Here is an 18772-nt window from a genome sequence, read left to right as displayed (position 1 = left end):
TTTGTATCAAGGAAAAAATATGGTGGCAAATCAATGATACTGGATCAATTAAAATTGGTTTAAATAGACCATAACTTCAAGATAATTAGATACAAAAAAACTCAATGAACATTAAATTTTAGTGCAAATCTTAATTTTTCCATGTTCCCAAATCATTTTCATTCAAAACGCACTGCACAGACACAGCATAAATTTATAATTGCAAGAACACATTTCCCTTCTATATCATCATTTAGCGTCCGCTTTCCATGCTAGCATGGGTTTGACAGTTCAACTGGGGTCTGGGAAGCCAGAAGGCTGCACCAGGCCCAGTCTGATCTGGCAATGTTTCTACGGCTGGATGCCCTTCCTCACGCCAACCACTGTGAGTGTAGTGGGTGCTTTTTACGTGCCAGACGGGGGGGGGGGGGCATATGACATTTGAAAATAAGGCATAACTATGATCTGCATACAGCATGCATTTGAGTGTGTGTGTGTGCATATTCACATGTGCCAATCTGCATAACTGCATGTGAATGGTGCATATGTGCATGTACAAATGTATGCATATAAGGATACATATTTATGTACTTAAGATCCACTGCCAAGCTGCATTGTCTTAATTTTAGAGAGTTGTCTTGCAGTTTCTAATTTTCAAATACACCTACAGTGAATTTTTTACCTTGTAATTGCAGTGATACTTTCAATTCTTTTTTTTTAACTCATTATCTATGTGAGACAACTGCTTAAATCTATGCAGAACACTCCAAGAGATTTGTTGTACCTTACACACACTTTCATGTGTGTGAAGGGTAATGCAAGAAATTTAATACAAAACAGGGTCAAAATTAGTGACATTATACTCAAGTGTAAGGGATAAAATTATTTTTAAACTCAAAGATAGAATTGTACTCAAGTAAATACAATGCATCAAACACACACAAAATGGTTTCAAAAAGCTGCACAAAGCATATAGAGATATCATTGGCAAAACAAGACTTGGCAGTGTATTCAGGATACAACTGTGTGCAGGTACATTACACACACACACACATCTCTTTATTCCATGCCACCTTCCTACCTAACTTTCTGCCTACACACATCCTGATAAAATGGAATTGTACCAAATCTCCCTACAGAACCCACTCCATCTTTCTTCATCATCCTCCCCTTTCCTACTAATGCTTAACACTACTACTCTTTCCAACTGTGCTGTTATTCTCCCTACTACCACCATGTCACAAAACTGTTCCTTTCATTAACTCACCAAAAATCATCACCCTCCTTTCAGTTATAGTATTTCTTCAGTCTTGCCAGTTACAAGTGACCTCATTAGAAATGATAACACATAAGCACCTAGTACGCACTATAAAGGAGCTGGTGTTAAGGGCATCCAGCCACAGAAACCATGCCAATATGGAAGGTGGACATAAAATGACACAAACACTTTTGTACACACATATATACAAAATACTGCATTATGTATATACTTAGATACACACTGCAAAGCTCAGATGAGGCCCACAACTGAATATTTGCTCTCACATCTCAGTGCTGCTGCACAAAAAAGACATCCTAGATCACAACAAGAAAGGGTTACACAACTGATTAGTATAAAGTTAGACACGCTAACCTCTAACACACAAGCAAGCCATCTCTTTTGGCTTCTTTTTCAACTACCACTGATACATTCATTACACACCTATACACATGTTCACAGACATCTATCATTTTTACAAGTGTGTGTGTTTATATCTGTACATATTATACATTTTACATCTGTTTTCCATGCTAGCATACCTGGTCTTGCATTTTTTTTATGGTATCAGAACTATAAAGTTACCTTGCTACATAACCAAAACCCAATTCCAGATTTTGCTTCCATGACTGGAATTTCAAATGGGCAACTTGTCTTAAATTTCTTTATTACAGCTTGGATCGCAATAAAAAGGGCTGCGAACGAAGCTTTTAATTCCTTACCAGAAGTCCAAAACGTAGCTTTTTCAGAAAATGTAAAAATAGTTTCACCATTTCATTTATTTTTACATTAGCAACAGTTTCAGCTTAACAATAATACTTTGTTGGGTGCACAAATTTGTAACTATATTTTCGGTCAGAAATATTTTTACCAAACTGTCAAATGTGGAGCTTACTACACTTTTGAAAAATGCCAAACCATTGTACTACTTTGACAATTTTCATCTGAAGCAGCTGGAGATACAATACTTTTACCAAAAGAGCCGGCTATCGCAAGCAAAATCAAATATTGAAAAAAGAAAATGCATTTGGCCAAATTTGGACAAACAACAGTTTAACATAACGATATATACACATATGTCAGTGGGAGTGAAATTGTCAATTTAACATCCCCTTTCCATGCTTGCATGGGATCAGAGGAAATTTGATTTTCTACAGCTGGATGACATTCATGACACCAAACCTTACAAGTTTTCCAGCAAGGAAATACTTCCTCATGGCTAGACATGTTTTTAAGAGAATGAAAATTAAAATGGTTGAATGATGGTGATGCATGTTTACTATGACCATGGGATGTCAAGGCAAAAAGAGACACACATACATGAGCTCTTTTCAGTTTCTATCTACGAAATCCACTCCCATAGTTTTTGTTGACCTAGCACTTCCAAACTATGTGGTTTAGAACCAGAAACTTCACATGATCATGACTGCACTTATCCTGTATATGGGAATATTAAGTACTAGCTTAAAAGCTGCACACCGTGTGGACTTCTAAGCTAGCTCCTGCAGAGGGCTAATTGGGCTTGTGGCCCAAAACTAAAGCATTTATTGGTATCCTATCACCTCAGATTTACATCACAAAGTATCACATTTGGAGAATTTTGTATCATTGTGACATTTGGAGGTCAATGTAAAGCAGCAGGATAAACAATATACTCAGTTTTACCATTTGGTGTGAGTATAAAGAGATTGTTGCAATTTCCAACTCTGGAACAACCAACATAGGAGCTGACCATGGGGAAAAAGCACTGCTGCCTGAGGTGAAGTCCAAGAATTTTGAGTGATAGTCCTTGTTATGACGTGGATATACACATCTGGTGTAAAATGGTATCCAAATAAATAGTTGGTTGTGGTTATCTAAAAATCACTTATTACAGAAATACGTTACCACAGAACACACTACTACTCAAAATTCACTCTTCAATTGCTGACTGTTAAACATACATCAAACTAACATTGTAAACCAACAGTCGAATTAACACTATCAACTACATCTATACATATATAAACGGCAAAATGTCTCTGTGTGTGTGTGTGTATTCTTTATACAAATCCACAATTTTTCAGTTAGAGGGCTCGCACTTTCTATGGTCATTCAAAACCATCCAAGGGTGGTCATGCACATCTTTACATTTCCCCAGTCACCCCGCAAAGCCATTAAAAAATCAATAGAAGTGATTTTTTTGTGAATTTTCTATCCAAAACCCAATCAAAATGCCCGAAACTTGATATGCCAATTGAATGCCAGCTAGCTGTATATGATTGATCGGAGATTTGGACAGTACTCGCGTGTATGTGCGCACGCACACAGCTGTATATGCATGCACTAGCACTATGACCCGGCATTGCCAGGTCATAGTGCTAGTGCCTAATAGTTCACTCAATTCTTTCTTATCAGTTAGTCAACCTTCAGTCATTTAGGGATGGTCAGGATTCTCTCATAAAATCTCCCCTTTTTTAGAATTTAACACCACCCAGATTTAAATATCTTTTGCATTTAAGGTCTATTTCAAGTACTTCTGTTCGTTTGCTTTTTCTCAAACTTAAACATGTAGTTTCCACAATTTGTTTAGACGTTGGTACATCATTTAACATCCGCCTTCCAGGCTGCCGTGGCTTGGACAATTTAACTGGTGCCAGGGATTTTGGCAGGAATTTTATGGCTGGATGCCCTTCCTAACAACAACCACCCAGCGGAGTGCTTCTTTACGTGGCACAAGAACAGGCGAGGTCAGTTTTGGCAAGGTTTTTACAGCTGGATGCCCTTCCAAATGCCAACCATTTTACAGTGTGGACTGGATGTTATTTAAGTGGTACCGGCTGGATACTTTTTGAGTGGCATAGGGTCACCAAGTAACTTGCAAGACAAAAATCTTTTGAGAGGGGAGGGGCCACTGGAGGAGATGATTTTGTGTCAGATGAAAGGTTATTAATGAGACAGAGACAAAAAGGTGTCTTACTGCAGAAGAGGTACAAGGTTACTTGGTGGGAGTGAGAGAGAGCAGGAATGAGGACAGAAACAGGTGTGCTGCAGTAAAGGAGATACCTGAATGGAAGAGCAGGAGAAGAGAACTGGAGACAGCAGGATAGAGATGGTGGCCAAGTGCCAGACATATAAGGGCTAGGGCATGCCCTTGAGGTTTAAAAGCCACAATATAAGTGGCAGGACATTGCCAAAGAAGTGTAAGTAGAGTGGGGAAAGGAATGCAGTGAGTGGTGAAAACCTTTAGAGGGGTTCCCCAAAGAGCAATGATAGAGAAACAGGGTTGTAAAGACAGATTTAAGGCGTGAGAAGTAAGCATTGTGCATGAAGGAGGAAATGTGAGGAAGAGATGTAGTTTGGTTTGTTGTCTCGCATTCCTTTTAACGATTCTAGCGTATGTAATAAAATCGTCCTCTCGTTTTGTAATATTCATGCACTGCCAGCAAGTATATATAAAGAGCATTTTTCGCAAAAAAATCTTTGATAGAATATTCAGCTTCTTTAAAACAGACTTCACCCAGTTTCTTTAGTAATATGTAATTGCAATATTTCTCATACTCAGCTGGTCCAACTTTCTCAACGAAAGTAAAGTTTCTTTCTCATCTTGCCAGTTGCAGCATTCTTCTTACCTAAAAATTTCTTCAAACAGAAGTAGTACCCACCTCTGGGTTATATGCGAACTCTCTGATCGAGTTTGCAACAGTGTCAGGGGTGAACTAGATGTATTTTCTTTTTCCTTCTATGTCCGAAATTCCAACAAATGCTGTTTCAGTAATTGAATTACTGAAGCTAGTAAAGTTTTCATATTCAAACAGAAGTCCTTCCAGCATGAGCTTCAAATAATCACGTCGCCAAAAATGTTATGACGTGGGTATACACGTCTGGTGTAAAATGGTATTATACAAATAGTTGGTTGTGGTTATCTAAAAATCACCTATAGCAGAAATGTTAACACTGAACGCACTCCGTACAATTCGGACTATTAAACCAACATACGTCGAACACGGAAAACCAACACAGTCGAACTAACATCGTCAACTTCACTCATTTATTGTAATTGGTTTAGTCCATCTTCAGTAATGTGGAGATGTTCAGAATTCTCTCTTAACAGTCCTTGACTCTTGTTGTTGATTGATAACTGAAGTTGGCGAGTTTACTTCCACGTAATCTAGCCAAATTTGGTAAAAGAGGCCAATAAAAAAGCACCAGGCATAAAAGAACTGGTGTCGATTTGTTCGATTAAGATTTTTCAATTTCAGTCATCAGACTACAACCATGCGTGGTTACAGTCTGATGACTGAAAAAAGATAAGAGAACCACAAAATTCCTGAGTAAAACTAAGCTAAGAGAGGTAACTCTTGTTCACCTATCTCAGTAATACTACGGCACTGAAACCTCTCGTGGTCGCTTTACCTGCCAGAAATAGCAATCCAAATGCTTTTAAATCGGATCCTAATGCTTGATGTTCAAGAACCAAATGAAGGGCAAATTTTCAATCCCGGGATCATCCTGATTCCAAAATGGTAGAGCCATACAGGGGTCTCGGACGAATAGACAGAATTTCGCTTTTATTAATATAGATTAAATAAACCAATATCGAGGACGATTTTTAATATAGTACGCACATGGCTTAAGTGCTTGATTACAGACTATTAAAAGGTTTTAAATCCTTATGTGTGTTATATATCATATACTATAATTACTCAACAAGTAATGAATGCAAAATCCATTAATTACCAGCTTTGATTTTAATTGGTAATGTTTTGCATCACACAGACGTGAATTTTATTTATTTATTTTTTTTACTGAAAATAAAAATTCAGCGGACAGCCATTTAGAATCCAATTTATGAACTTCAATCTTTTTTCGAGGCACCATAATTTTGTGCAAGTTCGATCCAACACGATACGGTGAAGTTGGAAATGTCCATGGAAGTCCCATATCTAGTGGGGGGAGATATGGAAGGAGGGGTATAAAAATAAACGTTCTGGAAGAAGACAAAATTTCTTCCAGAATTAGTAATTTCTGTTGAAGTGAAATAGGAATGTGAAAAAAAAATTTACCCTTTCTCATGGGGAGTGGGTCTGAGGAACAGCTATTCCAAAATTTCACCCACATTTATTGGTACTTGTTTTATCAATCATGGAAAGATGAAAGGCACAAAAAAGATAAGCCTAAAAACTTTTCTAAAAAATTTTCATTGATAGTTGTTACGGTCCTACACTCAAATTAGTCATTTGGATACCCCTTTTTCTGTCCTAAATTGTATTTCATGGTTGCAAGTCAAGGTACGGGAAAATTACTATCGACCCAAGCAAGATATTCGATATTGCTGTTATACCCTAAAAAAATTGGACAATTTTTCATTGAACAATGAGCTCTTGACTGAACTGTGTACAAAACGTCAGTTAATTTACAACTGTTGTGAACAGGGTGGAGGGAGCCAACTCGATCAATTTCATATAAGGAACATTATAACGGTGAACAAGGAAAATGCAGTGGATGCAACTTCGTTAAAACCCATCCGTTACGATTCTTTTTACTCGCTCGCATTCGTGAAGTTCAGAAATGATATTGTATATCACAAACTCTCTTCGACAGATATATCCTCATGCCCGAGATTCGGTGAACGAATATTGAGCAATACGACCTTAATGTGACAATCTCTGACCAAGATCCAGTTCTTAGTTAAGAAGGCATTACAATATTTTAATATACTTTTGGAACACATTTCGAAGCATAGTGTTCGTAAAACTAAGGACCGACGCTTTTTCTTGCTGAATTTAGAACCGCAAAAGAAGGATTCCCAAATAAATCTGAAACCTATACCAAATTTCCCACACGTTACGATATCAACTTGACAAAACCTGAATTAACTCCCTTGATAGTTTACAAACGACATAGCTATTAGCACTAAATACATAACTCGGCTTCTAATAAAATTCGCTTGTCTATGCAATTTATAGAGCAATGTCATGTAATAAATTCCTCTGCAGTGAAGTTAACCTTATTTTTTTAGCTGAAAAATAATGGAGCCAAATTAGTTTTTCAGATAGAGGCGGACGAATTTTTAAAGATAATATTTCGACTTGTCATGCAATTCAGAATGGTTTTCCTATGAAAAAGAAGTACTTGCTTCTAATTACAGTTATTTCTAATAAAAGTCTTAAAATAAATTTCTTAGTAAGCAATATAAAAAATCTTATCCGCTTTCGATATATTAAAATCTCTTTCCACGAATGCAACAGGTTCATATTTCAATTTTCCGAAAAAAAAAAAAAAAATTGAACATGTGGCTTCATACTGAACCAATAAAATAGAAACAGAAAAATAGCTCTAATTATTAAAAATACAACGAAAACTACTATAGTAGCAAGAAATAAGGAAGGAGCGCTGTTCAAAAAAAAAAATGTACGCCATTTAAAGTATGGATGAAATTGCCAGACGAGTACTTTCGTGTTAGAAACGAATTCAGAATTAGCCATTATTTCGAAATCGCTAATTTTAGAAAGCCTTAATGGGAACGTGGAAAAACGAGAGAAGGGGGTAAAAAAAAACATTTTTTTTTTTAAATCAGCTTTTATCCTTTCTTCCATTATTTAATAACCTCTATCACTCTCGACCCACTATTACGTGCAGCAGCAGCAGCGGAACAAAAATAAAATCCCATTCAAACGATAAAACATTTGGAACATATTTAATAACTCTGAAGAGGAAGAGAGAAATGACGAGTGACGGGAGCGAGGTGAAATATTTTCGAAATAAAACAGAGCTTAATAATGCTGTGCTCGCAGTGGAGACGATTGAGGAAGAAGATGCCTTATTTACCCATAAGGCAGTGCGATGGCGTCTTTACAAAAGTAGAGAGACTTTGGCGAAGAAACGTTTTAGAAACACGGCAGCAATAATAAAAGCACACCAGAAATATCTTTCACATCGAACACCATCCGACCCAAAATTTCCCTTATATACTTTTGACAAATGTGATTACTATCAATTATAGCTCACTAAAAAGTATCCAATAGGTCGGTTATTTGACAAGTTTAATAAGACTAAATGCTCAGATTATTTAGTCGAGACATTCCAACAGTAAAATAGATTTTAATAAAAATAAAGAAAAAAAAAGAGTGGAACTTTCACGAGTCGTACAGCGAAGTATATTAATTACCCTTTAGAAATTATATAAAAGCTTAATCTTATAAATTCACAAACCAACCACCTGTGTACTTTTTCAATCATTAAAATGAAACAAACCTAACCTAAGAAATAAAAAAAAAGCGGAAGAAAATGGAGCCATGGGTGGATCGTGAATCACCTTTATACCTCCGCTTTGTACTGGGATTAATCAACGTAAAAAGAAAAGGAAGCGAAATGGAAGATTTGGAAGTCGATAATGGCGTACGTTAGTCACAAAAGAACTGTCAGTGAAATAAAAACACTCAAATCATCGAGTTTTAGTAGTACCCCCCAATTAAACCTAAATCGTTATTAAATACGCCTTTTATTATTTTTTTTTCTCCGTCGCCGTTCGTTTCTGAGAAACAATCCCATTAGTATAAAAGATTAAATAAGCCAGATGTACGTTATATAACACATAGTAAACTTTAGTGTTATAATAGTATACGCATCAAAAACTAATTGAATATAACGGTATTATGTGTGTTTTAATGGCTGTCACAACTCTTACACAATGGAATTGTTTAATTTATATATGTACACACATACGTACGCCGCCCGAGTGGGGGGGAATACTTACGCTAGTGTGAAAACTTTCCAAGGCTTTTCATTTGAAAACGGCATGGGCAAAATAAGACGGGAAAAAAAAAAATCACTATAGTGTAAAATCTAATTTCATTTAAGAAATTTTAGTGTCTACTTAAGACTTTGATATAAACTGTAATGTCATAAAGTTAAGCACTAATTTAATGACAAGTCGATTATCTTAATCTTAAATTAGGAAGAACGAAACTTCAGTACTAAACAAAGCTGTTATATAAACTATAATCAATATTTATAAATATAAATTACGAACTAATTTAATAAACGATTGAAGTGTTTTAAAAACAACCGAGTACTTAATTCAATAAATTTTGCTGGAAATAAAGACGTTAATTGATACTGAAAAAGAAAAAAAAACTTAGTAAAAAAGAAAATGGAAACCGGAAGATTTATGCGTCTAGATTGTATTGTGTAACAAAATTGTATTTGGACTTTAATCGAAGAAATAGAGCAGACCTATCAATCGAAGGCGTTCCATCTGTGACCACCTAGTCTTTTTCAGACGAGTTTTTATCTACAACTATACTACCCAATGTCGTTATCTTAAGACGTAGGGATTTGGCTGTTAGTTCTAGCGGATCGAAACACCTTCAGCTGGATCGCGTGGAATTTAATTGAAATGGATTTTTTTTTTAATGAAATTCGTTTTATTCATGTGCTATATGGAGTAAAATCCATGCATTTCTCTGAGAACAGAATCATAAAATGGAGCCGAGGACCAATAGATTATATCACGTTGCTGTCATAATGGTAGTAGATGTACTTTTAACTGCTGAACTGATAATATCCGCTATAGCATTCGTCACTGAGGAAATAAATATTGGTGGGGGAAAATTAGATAAGACAGCGTGACCATTATCATTGTACATGCCTTTCTTTCCTAGATTGATATTTTAAAAATTAATGAGCAAGTTTAGTGGAATGACAGTGGTATTGAAAACCGACAAGATTTAGCTTTATTCTACTTTCCACCTTTGAATGAAACTAGTCTTGTATAAAATAAAAGACGTGTGGTATTTTTTTTTATTAAATATATATAACAGCGAAATGAAATTCGATAAATTGGGACTTTTCTATATCCCTACTTGCCCACGAACACGTGCAGAAGATGTTGAAATGGTGACAGGGGTAAATGAGAGAGAAGACAAAAAAGGGGGAATAGATATAGGGAGAAAGGGGGGGAAAAAAGGGGAATATATACATATAGGGAGAAGGGGGGCAAAAAAGGGGTACAGAGATAGTGTTGAAAGAGGAGGACAGGGAGAGAGAGAGAGAGAGAGAAAGGAAGAAATAGAAGTAGAAAGAGATTGAGAAAATAATACAGAGAAGAAATAGAAAGACAGACATACAATAGAGACTAATAAATGTTTGAGGTAAAAAAGAAATTCGTGGCAAATAAACCGATGGAAATATTCTGTAACGAGAAGATTGGGTTTAATAAAATGGACCCCGACTGTTCCCAGATCGAGGCAAGGCGAAATGGATTTTTGAACCATGAACCGAATCAAGTACACAAGCAAGCAATCGCCATCTTCGCCGAGCAAGTCGTAACCTGCCAGACATATATATACACATATACACATTATATATTTCTATATATACATACACACATATACATATACACTCATTTGTATATATATATGTATGTATGAGTGTATATAGACATAACTAATATGTGTATCAATATATTTATACATATATATACGTACACACACATGTATATATTTAAATATATTGGAACAAGACTTGCCAACATCAACGCCAAATATATATTTTCAAAATGTGGTAAACAGAAGAATTTTATATTCATCCGGCATTTAATAAAAGAACAAAAATCAATTATAGTACCTACACTACTATTTAAAATCATATTCGTTGAGGACAAAAAAAGTTTATAAAAGCCATGAGTGGAGACTCGGGGAGGATCTACCACGATACATATTGTTAAATCGTATATATTAGTGGAATTTGCTTTTGTATTTCAGCTCAGATATTAAAATTAATGACATTGAATGAATAATAGAGACAATAAAAACTAATATTATTAATACAAAGAACGAAAATAGGCCACATTAAAATAGATAAAGTGAATGGGTGAGAATTTGCTATGAAGACAGAGACAGACATAATCCGTATGAGAAAATTACAAGCCAACATTTGAAATAAAATCAATGGAGAATAATATATATTGGGCGTAAATAAATATGGAAAGTGGTCAGGTATTGTTCGCGATTAATAGAGGATTAGAATAAAAGTTTCGGGTACTCACTTGCTGTTCTAGGCCCTTTCCATTCTGGTTGGAAACATTAGGCATATTACTCTATGTGTTGGAAAATTTAAGAAATGCCACTACGAAACAAGGGGGAAAAAAACTGTTTTATATGTACGTCTCTTAGTGCGTATGTCTGTTTACTGTTACTGTTGTTGGTAGCTTCAACTCGTAATATAGAGATATATATATTGTATGTATATATATGTATGTGTGTATGTGTCTATGTTTATATATATATATATATATATTTTTTTTTTTTTTTGGAAATATATATTTTTCTGCGTGTATATATATTTTTTAATTCTATATACACATGGATGTTGCTATGTAATAATAATAATATATATATATAATATAATATAATATATATATATAAATGTATGAATGTGTTTTATATATATATGTACGTATATATATATATATATATATGTATATATAAAGAGAGAGAGATAGATGTTTTTTTAAGTCGTTGCTTTTTTTCTTATATTTATAGATAAATATATATATACATAGATATAACCGTATATATATATATGTATATGTCTTTTTTCTTTTTCTTTTCCTTCCTTAAGGTACAATACACTCACCGCCCCCGATGAAACTATTGTTTTAGTCTTCACCAATAAAGATAACTAGTATTTATAGATGCCTATCACGTGATCAAACCCGACCGCCTCTCTTAGCTTAATGTCCCCCGCCGCCGCCCTTCTAACTACTCTCTATCTATCTATCCAAAATTAACGTGTCCGTTTCTTTATTATTTTACTTATTAAAAAGGAAATGAAAAAAATATTCCCGATTATTTATCATTATCGTTATTATAATTGCTCTGTTTTTCTTTTTTTCGATTATTAATTTCGGAATTTATTTTCTCCGTAACACCCTTTAACACTTCCTTAATTTCATGTGCTAATTTCAAATATATGTGCTAAAGTCATCCAAAATTTAATTTTTTTCAATTAACCACGTTGCCTATAGTTAAGCTAATTAAATGAATGAAACTTATAGCAAAAGTGTATATAAAAAAAAAACTACTTGCAATTATTAAATATCGGAAGAAAAGAAACGGGGAAGTGTTTGAAGGATGTGATTTTTTTTTCAGTCACTGTAGCAAAGACATTTTTCTTTTAATTCTTAAATCATGGCACTATTTTAAAGAAGCTAACGAATTAAAGAAGATGAACTTCTTATGAGCAAAAGAAAATAATTAGGCTATTACAGTTTGGGATTTTGTATTCTTTGTTTTGTCTTTTTTTCTTAATGATAAAATTACATCGATTTGTTGGGTTCTTTTTTTTCCAAAAGTTTTTATTTTCATATATGACATCTTTTAGAACATTGTCATTTTATTAGATTTTGCTGGAAAATTCTTATATTAACATAAACATTTATTAACAATAAAAAAAAAATACTGGAGAACTTTCCGTATTATTTCATTCTTTCACTCGCACGATTTTCACAAAGAAAAAAAAAACTCGGACTTTTTGCGTTGAATCAAATACCCTGACCTAATATGCTGCGAAACACTTTATTTTTGTTCGGAAAAAAGGTGGGGTGAGAAACCGGACCCCCCCCCCCTCTCAGAATCATTGGAAATTTTTTTTCTTACCTACCACATGGTTCCGGGTTCAGTCCCACTGCATGGCACCTTCGGCAAGTGTCTTTTACTATAGCCTCGGGCCGACCAAAGCCTTGTGGATTTGGTAGACGGAAACTGAAAGAAGCCCGTCGTATATATGTACATAAATATGTGTTTATGTTTGTCCCCCAACATCGCTTGACAACCGATGCTGGTGTGTTTACGTCCTCGTAACTTAGCGGTTCGGCAAAAGGAACCGATAGAATAAGTACTAGGCTTACAACGAATAAGTCCTGGGGTCGATTTACTCGACTAAAGGTGGTGCTCCAGCATGTCCGCATTCAAATGACTGAAATAAGTAAAAGAGAATGAATTCCAGTGACATAATATGCTACAAAACCCTTTATGGGGGGGTCCGGAAAACGGGGTGGGTGAGGTAGAAGCCACGGAAATTTCACCCACAGCCCCACTGATCTTTTCACCCGCACGATTTTCACTAGGAAAAAAAACTCGGATTTTTTGCATGGAATCAAGTACCCTGACCTAATATGCTGCAAATCCCTTGGGGGTGGGAAACCACCACCACCACCCCCATATCCTGGACTCATTGAAAAAAAGTTTTTTTTCGTTGACCTAATATGCTACAAAACCCGGATATTTCGAAAAGATCCGTTATGTCCAAGTAACATAACGGTTCGGCGAAAGAGACCGACAGAATAAGTACTAGGCTTACAAAGATTTGTTCAACTGAAGGCAGTATTCCAGCATGGCCGCAGTCAAAATGACTGAAACAAATAAAAGAGAAAAAAAAATATATATATATAACGAAAGAACATTCTCTTCCCCATTCAATTAACACACAGATGGCTTAAATTGTCTATAAAGATTCCATTTCTGATGATTCGCCGAAACGCGATTAAAGCGCTAAAGTAATTCTGACTACCTCCTTTTTCTTAATATAAAATCTATATATGCATGCATGCATGCATGCATGCATACATACATACATACATACATACATACATACATACATACATACATACATACATACATACATACATACATACATACATACATACATGCATGCATGCATACATACATACATACATACATACATACATACATACATACATACATACATACATACATACATACATACGAGGGGTGCTGAAAAGTTCCTAGTTATAAGGATGTCCCGAAAGGCCTGGTTTGAGGCCCACCCTTCCGAGTTCTTTAACAGGGTTAGAAAAACTAGGGTTGTTGCAATTAGTGTGTGAATCTGAAAGGGGAGTATGTTGGATGAAATCATTAATTAAGTGATCTTCCTGTATTTTCTTTTACCCAAAGCCAGGAACTTTTCAGCACCCCTCGTATATATATATACACACACACATACATACATACATACGTACGTATGCATGCATGCATGCATGTATGTACAATATTTGGTAAGTGCTAAGTATGAAACTCTCAGTCCTTGATTCACGTAACTCTACACTCAATAAATGTCTGTATACGTGTAGGTATATATGTGTGAATGTATCTTTTTCTCATACTTTGAATATTGTCTTACAACTCTTCTAATTTTCTTTTCCGTTTTGTACTTGAAATTTCCCTGAATCAGCTCCTTTATAGCTTGCTGGCATTAAATTTGTTTTTTTATGCCAACTAGGAGTTTTCTTATATTGCGTAACCTAAGATTTAATTCTTGTTTTAGAATGTGAAATAAAAAAAAAATTGGGTTGGTTTTTTTTTTAATAAAATAATACTTTTAAGATTTGCATGGATTTTTAAAATTATTCTGCATAAAAGGCAGACATAGATGGGAGTGCAGCGGATCTCCGTCGTTTGACATGACGATTCGATTTTCGAGTAACTGAATTACCTGCTCCTGAATTGACATATAAGTCATTGTGGATTCCAGATATGTAATTCACAAGCAGAATCAAAGTATGACAATGACATTTTGTCCAAAATGTGCTGCAGTAGGATTAAAGTCAGGACCTCGTGATAGCAAAACGAACTTCGTAACTATACTGAGTATGCATGCGTACATACGCCTACACATATACAGAGGATCCACTTTGAGAGAAAGTGTAAATAAATTATGTGTATGAAGGGATGTTGAAAAGTTCTTGGTTTTTGGGTAAAAGAAAATACAATATTCAACATATTCCCCTCTCAGATGCACACACTTATTGCAGTAGTCCTTCAGTTTTTCTAAGTCCTGTAAAAGAACTCGGAAGTTAGGCCTCCAATCAGGCTTTCGCAATACCCTCTCACCCAGGAACTTTTCAGCATCTCTTCGTATACAGGGTCCTCTTTTAAAAAAGTGAGTAAATGGTGTGTGTATGTCTTAATATATAGGATTGTTTCTGCCGAGGTCGACTTTGCATTTTATCCTCTCGGGGTCGGTAAAATAAGTTATCAGTTGATCACTGAAGTTGATGTAATTGATTTATCCCTGAAATTGCTGGCTTTGTGCCAATATTTGATATTAGTCTATAATATTGATTGTGACGACAGCGTACTACAGGCGGTGTATCACTTCACCTTCCGTAGGAATCCTCACGATTAGGCGGGTATTAAAGTTCTGTTGTCCCATTCTCACCTAATTTGCACGTTAGCACACATCAGCAGTCGATTAAATCGACCCCAGTACTATACTGTACAAACTGGTATTGCGCCTAATCAATCTCAAAAGGATGGCTGCAAAAATTTGCCTCGGCGGGATTTGAACTCCAAATGCAAAGAGCCGAAACAAATACTTATTTCTTTATTACCCACAAGGGGCTAAACACAGAGGGGACAAACAAGGACAGACAGAGGTATTAAGTCGATTACATCGACCCAAGTGCGTAACTGGTACTTAATTTATCGACCCCGAAAGGATGAAAGGCAAAATCGACCTCGGCGGAATACTGTAAAGTATTTTTTTGGGCGAAAGCTTTGATGATTCTACTAATTCAGCGCTCTTAAAAATGTTGAAAATGACTTATTTTGATACAGTTATTTAGTTGTCTTTAGTGGAAAATAGGGGGAAAATACATCTCGGATATTGTTGTTGCTTAGCTCTACCTACTGGTTTGTCTTGGTTTATCTCATCTATGATGGATGAAAAGCGTAGCAGCGGTGATCTAAGTATATTTAGGTCTACGTTACACAATGTGCATTCCCCACTCAAGATATTAGGGTGTGATATGAAGAATTGGTTTGGTTGGCTGTTATTTCTGGCAAGGTGAGACAGGATATATATGTACCCGATAGGAAAATAAGTATCAGTCAAGTACTGGGTCGATTTAATCGAGTGTAAAATCTAGGTCCCGTATCATCAATGTAAGGAATGCTCGTTATTTTAAGACATTGAGTAGGCAAATATCATCACCTCACTGTATCTAGTTTCATCCATCTGTATTTTTATCACTATTATTACCTTTTAGTCAGTAGGGTAAAACAGTGCCCATGACTCCTTCGCAGGGTCTCCGAGACTGGTAGGTAGGAAAATATCCTCAAATCAGAAACCTTGCAACAGAATGACTCTGCTAAAGGCAACCAAGATGCCTGATGATGTTAAGCCTATTGGCAGGTTAATTTTACCCCTCCAAGTAGGTTAATGTGGCATCTGAACTTAATACCGCAGTTACACCGATCCAACCGCCTTCTCTTGGTACGTTTTTATCGCTTCCGAAAGGATGAAAAGAATGGTTGATCTCGGATTTTACTGAGATCAATTCATTTGATAGTTCTTTTATAAATCCGAAGCCTGTATCAATGTTAAGAATCATTTCTGTGGGAGCTACAAGTCAGAGAAAGTTCTTCCTGATGAGATTTGAATTCTTAATACTGAATTCAAATCCTAAGGCAAGTCAACATTGTTTTTCACCTTAGGTGAGGGCCGGTAAAAAAAAATTAGAACTATTGATTTGAGAATATTTAATTGTTACCTACGGGAAGATAAAAGACAAAGGTGACTTCGGTTAGATTTGAACTCAGTGTAAAGTGCCTGAATTCAAAAGACAAGGAGTGTCTTTTACTAGTCCACTGCCCTTCGAGTACCAGTAATATCATAGGTTTGCACCCTTTAACCCAGCAGTCTTTCAGAATTATCTATTTTATCTCTTACTTGTTTCAGTCATTGGACTGCAGCCATGCTAGGGTATCGTCTTGAAAGGTTTAGACGAAGAAATCGAGCCCCGGTACTTATTTTATAAAAGACTGTGGTACTTATTCTATTGGTATATATTTTTTTTTTTTTTGCCAAACCGCTAGGTTACAATCATGTAAACAAACCAACACTGGAGGACAAATACAAAGACGCACACACGACGGGTTTCCTCACAGTTTCTGTCTACCAAATTCACTAACAAGGAATTGGTTGGTTCGGGGCTATTGTAGAAGGTGCCGTGCAGTGGAACTAACCTCGAAACCATGTGGTCGTAAAGCGAGCTTCTTAACCACACAGCCATATCTGCGCTGCAAACACGCACACATATATTTAAGGGATTTAAGCTTAAACCCCTTAAAACATACGCACATATATTTAAGTATTGCAGCTTAAATCCCTTAACCCTCTGAATTACAAAAGAAAACGATTTACAAAAAGATAGAAACTTTTTTTAATTAATTTTTATTTAATTAAGGGAAATTTGCAAATTCTGAATAACATGTTTGAACTATAAGAATCGGAAGAACATGTTTTAAGTAATTAATAATATTAACGGAGGCTTCAAAAATATGTGCTTGAACGATTTACCGACAGGAATATTTATCAATTGTGTGTACCTTCTGACCACCATACAATGTTTGAGTCCTTGGGTTATTGTGTCAGCTTGTACTGAGTCACATTTCATGGCTTCGTAGATATTTTTATGTCGTTATCCAAGGTTAGATGCTGCCTTCAAGTCAATATATGGTTGTATGTTGATACAATTTTTGACATCAGTTTTATTGTACCTTGTAGAGCTAATTATTTTTACAGTAAATTTTTACTCACTCTTCTCCTGAGACGGGTATAGTTTCTGATCGGCGGACATTCGGAATAGCTGTTACTACCTCGGGGAAGAGGAAAAGGACAAAGAATTTGGTGGTTGCTTCCTTTTGTGAAAGAATGTTTTGTCAAATTTCTTTTTTTTTTTTTTGGCCTCTCCCCCAACTCCGTGTCTGTAAATTCTTACCACTACACCTTTCGGTTAATGTACATTAATCCACCTTTCTCTCGAGGCGGGTGAAATAGTGAAAAGATATCATAAGTAGCCATTATTGGCTCTCACTTTTATTTGCAATAAGGAAACGACAGGATTGTTTTCTTTAAAATGGAACAAAATGATGTAAACTTCGTTTATGAAATGGTAATTGTAAAATAGGTAATTTTTCAGAGTAACACCCGCACGATTTTCACTAAGAAAAAAAAACTGGATTTTTTGCGTGGAATCAAGTACCTGACCTCCTAATATGCTGCAAATCCCTTATTTTGGTTCGGAAAAGGGGTGTGTGCGAAGGGGGAAGACCCTCTCCCGTCCCGGAATGATTGGAATTTTTTTTTTTTTCGTTGAATGAATTCCCGTGACATCCTAATATGCTACAAAACCCTTTTTGGGGTCCGAAAAACAGAGTGGGGTGAAGTGGAAGCCTCGGAAATTTCACCCATCCCCACCCTCATTGATCTTTTCACCAGCACGGTTTTCACTAAGGAAAAAATATATATAAATTTCCAGTGAATCAGAGACGAATTTCCCTAACCCTAACCTTAACCCTAAAACCCTAACCCTAACTCTAAAACCCTAACCCTGGAAAGATCAATGGGGTGGGTGGAATTTCCGTGGCTTCAACGAACCAAAATAAGGGATTTGCAGCATAGGAGGTCAGGGCACTTGATTCCACGCAAAAAATTCGAGGGGTTTTTTTTTCTCTCTTAGTGAAAATT

The 18772-nt window shown here is 35.7% G+C and overlaps 1 protein-coding gene across 4 annotated transcripts in view; it reads right to left on the bottom strand.

The window, feature by feature from the left end:
• Positions 1–11518, bottom strand: part of LOC115216555 (ATP-dependent RNA helicase DDX3X) — a 51612-nt gene extending 40094 nt beyond the window's left edge. For 3 of the 4 annotated variants that reach the window (XM_029786013.2, XM_029786015.2, XM_029786016.2), the window contains exon 1: positions 11268–11517. In XM_029786013.2, coding sequence (XP_029641873.1) covers positions 11268–11312 — 45 coding nt within the window. In that variant the 5' untranslated portion in view covers positions 11313–11517. Of the gene's footprint in view, positions 1–11267 lie in introns of all 4 variants that reach the window. The other variant, XM_029786012.2, reaches the window with a different exon arrangement.
• Positions 11519–18772: the final 7254 nt, after the last annotated feature.

The sequence above is a fragment of the Octopus sinensis genome, linkage group LG10 (assembly GCF_006345805.1).
Source record: "Octopus sinensis linkage group LG10, ASM634580v1, whole genome shotgun sequence".
NCBI classification, from domain to species: Eukaryota; Metazoa; Mollusca; class Cephalopoda; order Octopoda; family Octopodidae; genus Octopus; species Octopus sinensis.
This window is presented reverse-complemented; position numbering and strand designations above follow the sequence as displayed.